Here is a 13537-nt window from a genome sequence, read left to right on the forward strand (position 1 = left end):
CTCCCGTCCCCCCCACCGCCCACAACTTCACCGTCACCCTGCTCCCAGCCTCCCCTCAGCCATGTCAGTTCACCCCCGTCGTTCCCGACCCCCCTCTTTCCCCCCCCACTCCCAAGCTCTCCCGAGGGGGACCCCAAGCACCGAGGCCACCCGACGCGGTTCCCCGCTTCAGCCTCCCCGGGGCGGGAAACGGCGACGGGGGGCGGGCGGGCCGGGGGAGGGGAGGCGACCGTCTGTCCGCCCGCCGTGTGGCTCCGTCCCCGGCTTTGTTGTGCTCGCCGCCCGGGCTGCGGGCGAGGGGGCGGGGGAAGCGGAGGGAAGGGAAGCGGGGAAGGCGGCCGCTTCTCCTCCTCCGCCTCCTCCTCCTCAGCCCCGGCCCCGCTCATGGCGACGCTGGGCACATCCGGGCTTCTCCTCCTCCTCCGGCGGCCGCCGCTGCCCTGAGCGCCCTGCCCGACTCCATTAGCGCCTCCCCTCCCCCCCCGTCTCCCTTCCCGGACCCAGAGGCAGGGGGAGCCCCGGGCAAGGCAGCGCCGAGCCCGCGGAGCGGCCGGGGACATGTCCAACCAAGGGGCCCGGCGGAACGGGCCCGTCAAGCTGCGACTGACAGGTGAGGCTGAGCGGGCGGGCTCCGCCGGGGCCTGCCGCCGCCCGCCCTTCGGCCGCCGGCGGGGGCGGCCGGGCAGGGGGACGGGGGAAGCGAAGAGCAGCGGGGGGCTCGGGGGGCCGCGCAGCCCGGCCTGCCGGGGGAGCGGGGCGAGGCGAGCCCGGCCGGAGGGGCGGGAGCGGGCTCCCTCCATGTGTCTTTGAGGTTGAACCTGGGGCCGGAGGAGTTCCTGGGGCCTCGGGAGGGAAGGAGGGAAGGGGACGGCGAGCTCTGCCCTTCCCTTCCCTTCCCTCGCCTCCCTGCCCCGCCGCGGGGTCCGCGCCTCCGGAACAACATGTCTTTGCGGGCTGCGGGGCGGTGGTGCCGCCCGCCCTCCCCGGCGCGGGGGTCTCGGGGCGCTGGGGACCCGCCCGGTGGGAGCCTCGGGCGCTGGCCACCGCCGTCTCCTTCTCCGCACCCCAATTTGTTTGTTTTTTTTTTTTTTTTTTTTTATCTTCTTCCTTCCCCTTCGTCTTCTCAGTGTAAACTCGAAAGAAACTGTCACACTCTTTGTTTTGATCTCTTTGTTTGTTGTGTTGTTTTTTTGTTTGTGTTTTTATTTTTTTTTCTTTAACCCAACCTCCTCAGTTAAGAATGTACACGGTTCGTTTGGTGAAGTGCCTTATGCTGCCCCCTTCCAGAAGACCACTTGACCTCTGATATTTTAAAATATCATAAAAACTGTTCACCTGCATGTTGGGAAGGAAAATAAGTTGGTTTTAAATACTAAAAAGTATGTTCTTTTCCATATAAGAACCCAGGTAAACAGGTTTAGAGAAGAAATCCTGGAAGTTCTGTTAGAACTTTCTTTAAAAAAAAATACAGGAGACTTTAAAGAAAAGAGCTAGTTCAAAGTATTGATGGCCCCCCACAGATGAGCAATATTTTATATTCTAAGGTGTCAGTGCATGAAGGTAAGCAATTAGAAAATAATAGTTAACACTGTAAATGCTCTTCCCTGCATATAGTGTATTTGACTAGATTGCAAAACAAACATTTTTAAAAAACACTAGAAGAGATGATACATTTATTTTAGGTGCATGTGAAATATTGCTAGTTCAATGCCTAATAAAGAGAGGTGCTTTCATACTTATTTTTCAATGTTATGTTTACACAGAAGGTAAAATATATCTGCTTTTGTTTTACTTTGGATATACTTGGACTAAATTTGTAATCCAGTTTTCATGGAGATTTGTGAGTGTCTGTGTGTTACATTTAGAAATAAAACTCTTAAAATAATTGTAGATTGGACTCATGCGTGGAACCGTGCTGCCTTGTTTTTACAGGGTGTTTTGTAGGTTTCTCATCAGGTTATTGCTTTATTGATGCAGTACTTTAATATTTTTTTTCCTGAGCAGTGAGTGCTCAGACTTGCTTATCTTTGAAACATTAAAAATGGTCTGTAGCCTTATGTAAAAGCATGGAAAGTACTGTGTAGGGAGTTGCCTCTTTCACCTTTGGATTTTGTGTTCTGTTTTGTTTCATATTTATTATATTTTTGTTGGGGTTTAAGCATATAACAAAATCATGTTTGTGACAATGTAAGTATCTTATGGGGAGTGTGATTACGAGCAAGAAATAGGCAGTAGTTCTACATACAGAGTTTTAGTTGTGCAGTCAGCCCCCCAAAAGAATCGGGTAGAATCTTAAGGAATGTTTCTGAGATTTTTGTCATCCTGTATTTTAGGAAGGGAATATGCAGAGCACGGGATGCTGGCAAAATTGCCTTTCTAGGGACTATTCCAGGGTTAGCAGCTCTTGCAGTTGCTGAGTACCAGTTCTGTTACTTGGAAGTTTGTCTGAAACGCTGGCCTGCTTCTCGAGTTAAAAAGGCTTGAGGTATTTTATGCTTTAGCTAATTGTGAGTTGTTTCACATAAGGTCATTTGTTGTAAGGAAGCTTTACATGTTTAAGGAAAACATTGAATTTTATTAATTCAGCTGACATGTTGTCAGTTCTTGCCTAGAAATAGTTTTAAGTGTTCTGCGTGGTTTTGATTACCCTTTTTGATTGGAAAAGCAGTTTGAGGGCTCTTGAATTCTAAAACTGTTTGGAATTAAAAGAATCTGTATATCCAGTGTTTTTAAAAGTTTATTCTTGAGCTGACAAATGCTATTTAATCTTAATTTTCTTTGGCTGTATGAAACTAGCAGTCTTCTGTTTTGGCTTGAATATTTATAGGATTAATTCTGCAATCACTGTATAATACTTATCTTTTCTGTTCATTATCTCTAAATTAGATGGTATAGATTAAAAATTGAATTTTGGGAACTGGATTCAATTAGCAGTTTTTCAGGACATAAACATTAAAGGTTTAGATGGAAAACATTGTTTTGACTGACTGGATAAATGACAGGGTAATGTTTGATGTGAGTCCAAGAACTGATCTGGAGCTAGTGCCCAACTTCTCTAGTCCATCTTGAGGAGCCAAATAAAATATTTAACCTAGGCCTCATTTTGCAAAAAAGGTTGATTCTTTGTTGGGACCTTAAGAAAGTTCTGAGAAATGTTTGGCATACCTTTACACTAAGTGTTTAACAGTTTATTTAGGTCTCGGTTCCATAACAGAGAAAAACCACAGTGGTGGCATGCTTCTAGTAAGTTTTTATTTAGTTTACAGTGCGTCTGTGTTATACGTTTCTTATAAAAGGTTATTCTTTTGCTCCTAGGTTTAGTTGTCTGTGGTAAATATTGCTTGAATCTTTAGTGATATGTATGTCGATGTATTCTGCACAATCTTGAGCTGGAAAAGTGCTGGATAATTGTTAAAATCCAGAGTATACCTTCTGATGATACTTCTAGTGTGAGATATATATGCTTGCTTCTGATTAAAATATAGGCAATGTTATTTAAGTTAGCTAAAGTCTAGAATTATTGCACTAGTCTTATCCAAAATTTATCTTAGCGGCTTGTAACAACACTATTGAAGGAAGCTGTAATATAAGGAAAGTTCCATCAACTCTGATATTTTTACCACCATTTTATCTGGTCCTATCCTGAGTACATCTGAATTCTACAAAATCTGCAAGTGCAGTCATCCCCAACCATTCTTACTGTGATTTTTCTCAGTGTTGTGTTGAATTTGTGGATTTGTAAACACACTATACTCTCAGGGACAATGTACTATTCTTTCTTCCATGCCCCATGCTGAATTGCATTGATCTTATATTCTTCAAAAAAATTGAGAAAGACCATTGCTTTCAGTTGCTGAGTAAATATTTTATGTCCTAAACTGTGAATTAGCTATTGTTAAAATAGTTACATTTGACTGCTTTCACTTATGATAGCAATGACAGTTATCTGAATGAAGTCCATAGGGCTGTTTTTATCAAGTAGAAGGATTTATTTTAAAATCAGTTTGAAGTCTGAAAAACTGCATGGGCACTAGCATATATTGAGTTGAATAAAGATTAGTACATGAATTTATTTAGTTTGTGTGTTATAGCTAGCGTTTCTGTCAGAATAATTAACAAGTAAAGATAGTTTGATAGCCACAGAGCACAATTACACTGTATTGTAAAAAGTGGTAATGAATATCCCATGGATAAAACTGGAACAAGCTGGAAGAGTGTTGCTGGTAAAAAAGCAGAGGTAGGCCTGAGGAGTTGTTAGATCTAGTTTTCCTTCTCCTTACTGTAAGCTTTCAGGTTTCCTGGCAGAGTTTGCTAATTAGGGAAATAAAAGCACTGGATTTTGTGTTGCAGAAAATGGACAGCATCTCATCTTCTTGTTCCACTATCTCTTTTGTTGATTTTACTGTCTATTCATTCCTTACAGGACAAAGGTGGTACTGTACTTTACTATAAGGTTATAGTGTTGAAGGAAAGTGTTACTTTTTCTTATTGGTTACTAGAAACTCTTGTGATGCTAATAATATTTCTTGAGAGAGATATATATATTATTTAGGAAAAGCCAGAATATTCTTGAGTTTTGCAAAACAATGTGAAATCTCCAAATCTGTTTTTTTTTGCAGTGGATAAATCTAGCCGTTAAATTAATACAATCGAAAACAGTGGTTAACCTAAATGCTAAATTCTCGTTAATGTTGTTGGAAGCAGGACTGAAGTTTAAGGATAGCAGAGCCTTATTGTAGGCATATCACTACTGATTGACTGATAAAGTAGCTACCTATATTTTTAAGTAGGATGGCTAGGGTTTCATAGTTGACTTAAATCGTAGTGCAATTTCAGGTCAGTCTAAAATCTGAGTGCTGTTTCTTTTTTCTCTTTGTAGTCCCTGGCTTCACTTTTCTGGGCCCTCCCTTGTGTTGACTTCAGCAGCTGTGTAGTTATGTGATGAGCTGAAAGCTAATCCTATCAAGAAAAAAAGTGGGTTTTTTGCACTGAAGGAGAGGGATGCATACAAGAAGCTGAAAAGAGGGCAGGACTGCCTCTTTTACCCAGAAGCCTATAGTTAGATAGGCTCTGGTCAACAATAAAACAATGAGGTTTCTTCATGTAAGGTGTATTTGACTTAATGACACATGACTTACTAAAAATTAGTACTTAAGAAATCAGAATCGATAAATTACATAGTAGATGGATTAAACTGGTGCAGTCATAACAAAGTCAATAGGCATGTGTCTAATCAGATTGTATGAGGGGTTGATGGATGCTTGGCCCTCAATATTTTCATCAAAGTATAAAGTGTGTGTGTATATGTATGCTTTTTATATGTATGGTATATGGTTATTTATATACATATAAATCAGTTGTGGATCACACAGATGCTGAAAAATTGTAATAAGCAACTGTGCAGGTGTATGGAGCAGTCTCAATGTGTTGTTTCAACAGAATAATGTTATATAAGGAAGTTTTATTCATCTGGGTATAAAATTAGGTATCTGTGTTCAAGGGTACGTAATTGGGGTATCATGGCAAGGAAAACAAAGAACAAAAAGGATTTGGGGCAGGAAGTAATAGTAGGAAAACAGTACTACAGGAGCTCCAAATAAAAGAGCAGAAAGGCCCATCTTTGGGTTGTAGAATCAGAAAAGCATCCAGTAGAAGCAAGTAGAAGATTTACGTGTGTAGGTAACATATGGGACATATGTAGGACACGTATGGGAGATCTGGAGACAGTCCTAATGTTAATGTTTAAAAAAATAAAGCTATTGGGGGGGAAAAATAAAAGAGAAATCCTGGGGTGGAAAAATAGCAAGTAATTTTTAGAATTGGACTTTTCAGTTACATTTAAAGAGTTTAAGCTGTCCTGTAACGTCTGTCTGCATAGCTGAACTTAGCTGAGTAACTCAGCTAGTGGTGACAAATCATTTTCTATTTTCTTTTTTCTTTTTTGTTTATTAATGACACTGAAAATCTGATCAGGTCCCCGATGAAGATGTTTTGCCTTTACGTCCTTAAGGTGAATGAGTTGATCCCTAACAGAAGACTGCTTTTAATGTTTTGTTCTGTTTTATCTCATGGCCTTTGAATTGTGTCCTTGCTTTGCCATCTTACTTGAAATAACATCTCACCATTGGGCCAGACCTTTCTTGCAGGTGTTTAAAAGAGGTGGATGATTTCTTTAGGTGTTTTCCCTCCTCCCATCACAATAATGAGATGACCTAACTTCTGACTTGGCTTAATGGCACGAATACATTACTACGCAGGGTATTACGTGCATGCTTTAATACATAAAATGTAAATGCTCATGACATGTGCAATGGCTGAGATCATTCCAGTGACTTCTGAGAGGCTGGTAAAGATTAATCTCAATAATGTTAGACAATGCATATAAAAGTAGCTACTGTGTGTGTCTGCTATTAGCAAAGCACATTTCCTATTTGGGAAAGAGGATCAAAACCCTGAGGGACATTTGACAATAGAATATTCAAGGAAGCAAACTGTTGACTTTTTCTTGCTACTTAAACTTTAAATACTTTCAGTGAAAACATAGATAAGAATGCTCTTAACTTTAAAGAAATCTTCATCTGTAGATAACGAAGCTTAGGACAAAATTGGGTAAGCATTATCATCTGAGTTTAGGTGGGGAGACTGATACAGAATGGGGATAGAGATGTTCAAGATCATAAAAACGATATACCAGGTAAATCTGGAATTTAGAGCCACTATCTTTTGAATTTCTGCCCATGGACATAGTTTCTCTTGAGTTTAAATACACAGAAAAAATGGTTTGTGTGCATTTGAGGTGATTCATGTTCAGTTCTCTGTTATATGCCATATTTGTGTTGCACTACCGGCTCTATTTTAGCATCCTGCAGATTCTTGGCAATTACTTTTTTCTACTTCAAAATACTTTATTTCTGTTGCTCGGGCAAATTAGAGTAGGAGGACTGATATCCTTGGAAGTCAGTAAAAAGTATTGCTTAAATGAAGTGCTACTCCCATTTGAAATTCTGAAAGTGAAAGAAAAAGTAGCAGTGTGTGAGTTTGACTGTATCCCGTTGTTAATTTTCTGGAATGACTTTTGGCCAGTATGCATTTAGCACAACTTAAAAGGATTGTTTTCTGCAGAAAGGGAGAGTCACTCCAACCATGGCTTTGGTATTGTCAGTGTAAACTGGTTCAGTGTGTCCTTTCTATAATGAATTAATTCAAGTTGTTTCAAATATGCAGAACATGTACAGACCGTGTAATTTACAGGTCACAGTAAAAATATGTACCCAGATTTTACAATTCATGCTTAAATTAGCATGTGTGATGCCATATTGCCACAAACATCAGAGTGTCAATGCCATAGTAAAGCTTTCCAACCTGCAGCACTGTTTTTCGGTGTGCATGCATCGATCTGCGCCATCCCGTGCTCTCGGATGGGGTGGGCTGAGCAAATAATCCAAGTTAAAATCAAATTCTTCCTCTCGTACCCCTTTTTCTTTTTAACTGGGTGTAGAGGAGGACTGTTGTGCGTTGGCTTGTGTGTGTCTGAGTGGTGGCTTAAGTCAGCCAGGTGTTTGCAGAACAGCAGGCTGTTTGTGGGATCGGAGGTGTATCTTTGCTGATCATATGAAATAGTTTTAAACAAGTGACATACACCCATTTTCATTCTGCCTTGACCCAGATTTTAGTATTACTGATGGAGTTAAATGGAGTCATAACTAATTATATCTGTAATGATACTTCTTTTTAACATACCTAACTATTTGATTTGGAGTTTATATATAAATGCATACGTAAATTCAATTATAGATGCAGTTGTGCTTGTAGTTAATTGAAGGTGGGAGTCTGCACTGGTAATACTAGAGGCATTTTCTGAAAACTTATGCCAACCTGGTGATTTCTTTATAATACAAATAAAGACCAGACTGTGCGTTTCTAAAACTACATATGGTAAAATGCTTGCTTTGCACATATTGTAGAACATGAAGAAAGTGGATGGAGTGTACTCAATGAAAATTTGATGTTTCATTTTAGTAAAAGGTAATCTGCAACATTTTGCAGTTATTTTTCATGGGAAAACAGATAAATGTACTAAAATGAATCTTCTTTTATTCTTGGTGGAGGAAGAAAGAACTTCTCTGGGTTAGAATACTTATAAACACGTTTAGTTTAAAAAAAAATTTTTTTAAGTCCTTAAGCATGCAAAGGAACTAAACGTGTCTGGATAAAATACATAGTGCTTAACTGCCTGGAATTAGAAATTCATAGCATTAAGTGTGCCAAGCATTTAGGTGTCCTTATGACAAATAATTCATCAATTCAACTCTTAACACAAAATTTTCACCTTGCATTGTTTTGAAATGATTAATTTATGACGTGTATAAATATTTATTTTCAGAGAAAAAGCTCTCACCAACTATTTATTTTCCCTGATGGATTTACTAAAAGAATGGTTTATAGCTTTTTATAGTATGTAGGACTAAATGAGTAATAGTGTTGTGTCTAGGTGTAGTGATATTAAGGTATCCTCTTTTTTTGTTTAGCATCAGAATAAGTACTTCTGTCTTAATTTATAAAAGGTGATATCACATGTGACATAAGAAACTTTGTAAAGGTGGTGCTGATGTAGACAGGTGGTGTCATTCGGAGGCAAAATGGGTCATTTGTAAAGGTGAAACAGGACACAGCAGGAGAAAAGTGTTCAAGAGCTGACACAGGAACATGAAGGCAGTCTAAGTATACCAGGTTCTGTGTCACTTGATGGTGGAAGGAGAGAACAAATGCAGGTTTCTGTACTTGTGTTAATACATACAGAAATCTGTCCTGCATTTCATGCTGCTAATTATAGTATTGCTCTTAGCCAAGTAGTAATGACTGCATTTTCAATGTGAAAATCTGAAGATACCACGTTTCTCTTCTTCATGCTAGTATTAATATATATATTTTAAGAGACACAAAATATACGTGTGGCTATGTCCTCCATTTAAATGGACATGAAGGACTTGGTCCTCTTATATCTTTGAGAGCGCTTGCTCAGCATTGCTCATTATGAAATTAAAAATGACTGGCTTCTTTAAGCCAAGGTTCACAGTGTATGACACATCAATTGACCAAAGTTTAATGCATGTTAAAGTGGAAATTTTCTGGGACTTCTATTTAAAGGATTCTAGTAGAAAGTTAAAAAATGTTTTATACTGCTATTGCAGAAGCTTCTTGGTAATTGAAGCCTGTGAACAACTGTAAAAATTTTAAGTGCCATCTTTCGTAATTTCAAATGAGTCATGTATGTGGCATTTCTAAATGTCTAACTAGCAATTCTGGATGTTTGGCAAAGCACAAGGTGTGTCAGTGAACAGAATCTTCAATTGTATATATCATACATTATAATAAGAAACTGTTGGTCAAGTATGGATGTGTGGAATCAGGGAAAATTGCTGTTAGTCTCTCTTCAAGCTAATTTACACCACTGCAGAGGGGAAATGCCCGTGTGCTCTTACAGAAACAAATGTTACCTGTCAGTTCAAGATGCCGTGCAGTATTTCCAGTTTGCCTTAAATAGCTGGATATGTGCTTTTGTCAAAAAGTTAAAGGGTTTAAATCCTTATGATTGTACTAATGCAGGAGTGGCCAGGATTTGTCCTGAAGTTTTGATGTCATGTAATATTGTATCACTTTTGTGAAAATCTTTAGTGTTTGGGATTTCTACTTAAGAACTGGGTCGAAGGATGGTTTAAAACGTTGTTGGTTTCTGCAACAGGAAAAGAGAAGGCCTTTAAGGAAAAAGTGACTTGCAGTACTTTTCAGTAGTACATGTTGTGCCTGGCTTGTCATAAAATAAAATATTCTCTCCCTTCCTTAAGCTGTTTCCACAGTTCATAATGTTCTCCCAATACCTGTTTTACAGTGAAGTGGTAAAAGGAGGTTAAAATTTCTGTAATCCCATCTACAAGGGTAGATGATAAAGTTTTTGGTTCCCCTCCCTAACAGCAAGTGGTTGCTCTGCCTGGGGAGGTACTATATGTTTATATTTATCTGTGTCTTACTTGCTCTGTGCCCAAGAGATCTTAAAGAAATTTCTGTTCATTTGTGAAACCTGAATGTGGTATTGTGAATATGTGCCTTAGATTTCCTCATTACAATATTTATCATTTTTCCTGAAAGTTCCTTTCCTCTGGTGAATTGTTCATCCTGTAGAGTAAGTCAGCTATTTCCTGTGTATCAGCATAATGTAACTTAATCTGCATCGGGTAGTACTTTGGACCCATTCAAAGGCTTTGTATTTTTTGTTAGTTTATTGAAATTTAGATACTTCACTGTCTACATTCACAGTTCTTCCTAGTGCGGTCCAAGTCTGGAGATGCACTTGTTCTGCACCTACTCTGCGTTACTGTGATGAAGTAGCAATAGATGAGAAGAAAAATTGTCCCTGGTCAACCTGACCCTTTTGAATGTTACATTTGCACTTCAGCAGCATGGTGAGTAGGAGCACTGGTTCCTGCAGTTGCTTCTACCTCATGTAATTCGAACAGTTTTGAATTGCTTTGTCTGTCTGAACATTGCTTTTTATTTGCTGTCAGTGGAATTTATAACTACAGTTGAACTTGTAATACCAAGTTTGAGCTCATAACAACAACTATAGTTAGCATTTCCCATTATAAGACCGTATTTTGCTTGCTGTTAAGCAGCCTGCTAACACTGAAATTTTTCATGCTGAGTAGCTAAATTGGGCTGAATTTACTCTGAGAAGATTCTGTTAAAATTCAACCAATTTCAAGGAGATTAGAATTATGTTGCACATCTTTTAAAAATCCTTTGTTAATGTAAATTCTTTATTCTTGGATGGGAATGCTGTCAAACAGGGACGTGGTAATAGGCAGATGTATGTGTATGAGCTGAGTAAGAATTAGTGCACAGTTTAACAAATGGCTGAGGACAGGAGTTGAACTTGTCCTGTTAATGCTCAACTTGGTGGTACGCTCCTGGTATGAAGAGAGGCATTAACTAGAATGCTGAGGGTTCAAAAGTTGGATGAGGGTGGAGAAGAAGGGAGTGACCTGGAAAAAGGAACTGTTGGGGACAAATAGGTGTGTGGTGGAGATCAATTTTTTGGCAGGACAAGGCGCTGGGTATCTTTTGGTGCCTGGACTCTCGTGTTTGTAGCAATGAACGAGACACAGGGTCACAGGGGCAGCCTGGATTCTTGTTTCCAAACTTTTTAACACTTGGCTTGGTAACTGGGGAATGCTGTTGCTGCATGTGCTATGTTATTGTTAGTGATTTTAGTATGTTACCTGGAAGAAGCTGTCATCTACAGTAGAGATGCTTTATAGGAACTTAAGATGTATAACAAGTGCAAAGAATGTAAGTGGTTGCAGTTGGATAGAGGACAGAAGCTTGAAAACAAACAGGAAAAAACACCCACCCCAAAATTTCTCCCATCTGTTCCTTTGCTCTACATGTTCATCACTTTGATCCTATATAGAACAGATAGGGAAGTAAAGGCTGGCTTCTAAGTGGCCGTGATTGACGACATAATTCTGAGAAAAGCTTGCAGATAAAATCGGGATTACTCTTTACATGTAGAACAAAAGAAATTCTTCAGCTTTTACCAAACTTGAGAATTACTTTTTTTTTTTTAATTCTTGATTCTAAGAAATGATAAGGTGTTTTGGTCACTTCATTAATGCTAATATTTTCTTTCTTTAAAAGGATTCAAAGACTTTCTGTTAAGCAATATGTGATAATAATGGAATTATGTACTTTTTAATGTTTCCTTGGCTAATTTACATGTCATCTAGTCACAAAGGTTTTGGAGTTACAGTTAATATTTTTTTCAGATAAGTGTAATCTGCTACTCATGGGTTAGTTTATGAAAAATTTGACCTTTTTTAGTTAGAGTCAATACAAATATGTTAAGTATTAAATGGACGGAGAAAGCTGTGACAGTCATTTGTGTACTCTGATGGATCTTGCATTGTATATAAAGAATTCTCTATAGAAGAGGGGAGTTCTCTTATTTTACACAGTTTGTCACTACTGGATTTGTACAGGAACAGCTTCCTGTGTTAGTGGATTGATATAATATACTGTGCTTTGTTTATACTGAGTTGCCTGTGCTGTGAAAAACAAAATTGCATCTAGCTAGCAGGTGTATCTCCAGCAACAGAAAGGCATCATGGTCTATTTGAAGTTTCTTTTAGAGGCCTGTTCTGAAAATGGCTATATATAGGCAAAGTGAGAAGTTATGAGCATGCTATCAGATGTATGATTTTTTTTTTTTAGTCAACTAAAAATAAATTAACTGATACAGTGTGAAACTACAAGGTTTCATTTTAACTAAACTTACACTTAATATTGTCTAACTATGAAGAAAATTGGGCTTTTTTACTGTTTTCATATTGATACAGTGTTACTTTTGATCCTTAACAGTGCTTCTCTTTCCCCCCGCCAATGTTTGATATAAGGCTGCAACAAAGTCTGCTTCTATGAAGCCTTCTTTTCCAAAAAGCTGTTCATCTTCACACCTTCTTGAGCTTTGGGCAATTACAAAGCTATTAAATGCTTGATTTTTTCTTTTTTTTTTTTTTTTTTTTTTTTCCCAGCTGATCTCCTTTTTCATGATTTAAGGTCTGTGAAAGCCCTAACTACTTCACAGGGAGTTGTTCAGGAGTCCCTGTGAAGTTACTGTCTTGAACTTTCCAGAGCTAGTGGCGTGTTTCTTTCAGATATGCAGGACCTGCATTACCTTTGTACTGAAATAAGTATCTGTTTATCAACTTAGTAGTGAATTGTCAGAGTTTCAGAGGTGAGGTGTATCTTTGTTGTTTTAAGACTATTAACTTAAATAGCTGAAGAATAGAGTACAATTTCCATCAGATATGGTGTTAACTGTATTTCATGGAATTACCTTTTTCTAACAACATTTTTTTATTTGCACACACGCATGTTTGGTTTTATTTTTTTTAAGGGCACGCTTCCTTCATTGTTTTTGGCTGGTTTTTAACTTATTAATTGAAGTATTTACAATATAGTTATTTTTGTTATGGTGAACTGTTTTATTGTTTCAGAAGTGAATGAATCATATATTCTGGGTTATTTTTTCCTGGCAGATATTTTTCCTTAAGGATTACTCAGGGCTAGCTTAAACTGTACAGATGAATAATACTTGAAATACAGTATCTGATTCATTATTTCAAATATTACCATGAAAAACCTTGTGAAAATATGTAGGTCTTTTTCCTTTTAGTTGTGGAAACAACACCTTTATGGGGAACTGGACTGGCTATCTGGCTGATGTAGCACAATGAAATAATACTGCTTCTCAATTCTGTTATTTGTTCTGACTGCATCTCCGTTTCCTAAAATCCCAAGATCTTGTTCTGTTTCCCAGGTTCCTTTCCCATGTCCCACCTGGAAGAACAGGTACTGCTCTGCAGCTGAGGTTGCAGCAGGCAGTTCAGATTCATGCCCCCTTTGCAAGGGCAGGGTGGTTGCAGTAGATGAGCCGTTACTGGGGTGGGGAGAGGATATTCTGCAAATCCCCAGAGAGTTG

At 38.9% G+C, this 13537-nt stretch overlaps 1 protein-coding gene across 1 annotated transcript in view; it reads left to right on the forward strand.

Annotated features, from left to right (window-relative positions):
- Positions 1-341: 341 nt before the first annotated feature.
- Positions 342-13537, forward strand: part of SMURF2 (SMAD specific E3 ubiquitin protein ligase 2) — a 66578-nt gene continuing 53382 nt past the window's right edge. Inside the window, exon 1 of the mRNA XM_042802344.1 lies at positions 342-610. Within this exon, the coding sequence (XP_042658278.1) occupies positions 559-610 (52 nt within the window). The 5' untranslated portion in view covers positions 342-558. The remainder of the gene's footprint in view (positions 611-13537) is intronic.

This window comes from Tyto alba, unplaced genomic scaffold (genome assembly GCF_018691265.1).
Source record: "Tyto alba isolate M040663 unplaced genomic scaffold, T.alba_DEE_v4.0 Super-Scaffold_39, whole genome shotgun sequence".
NCBI lineage: Eukaryota > Metazoa > Chordata > Aves > Strigiformes > Tytonidae > Tyto > Tyto alba.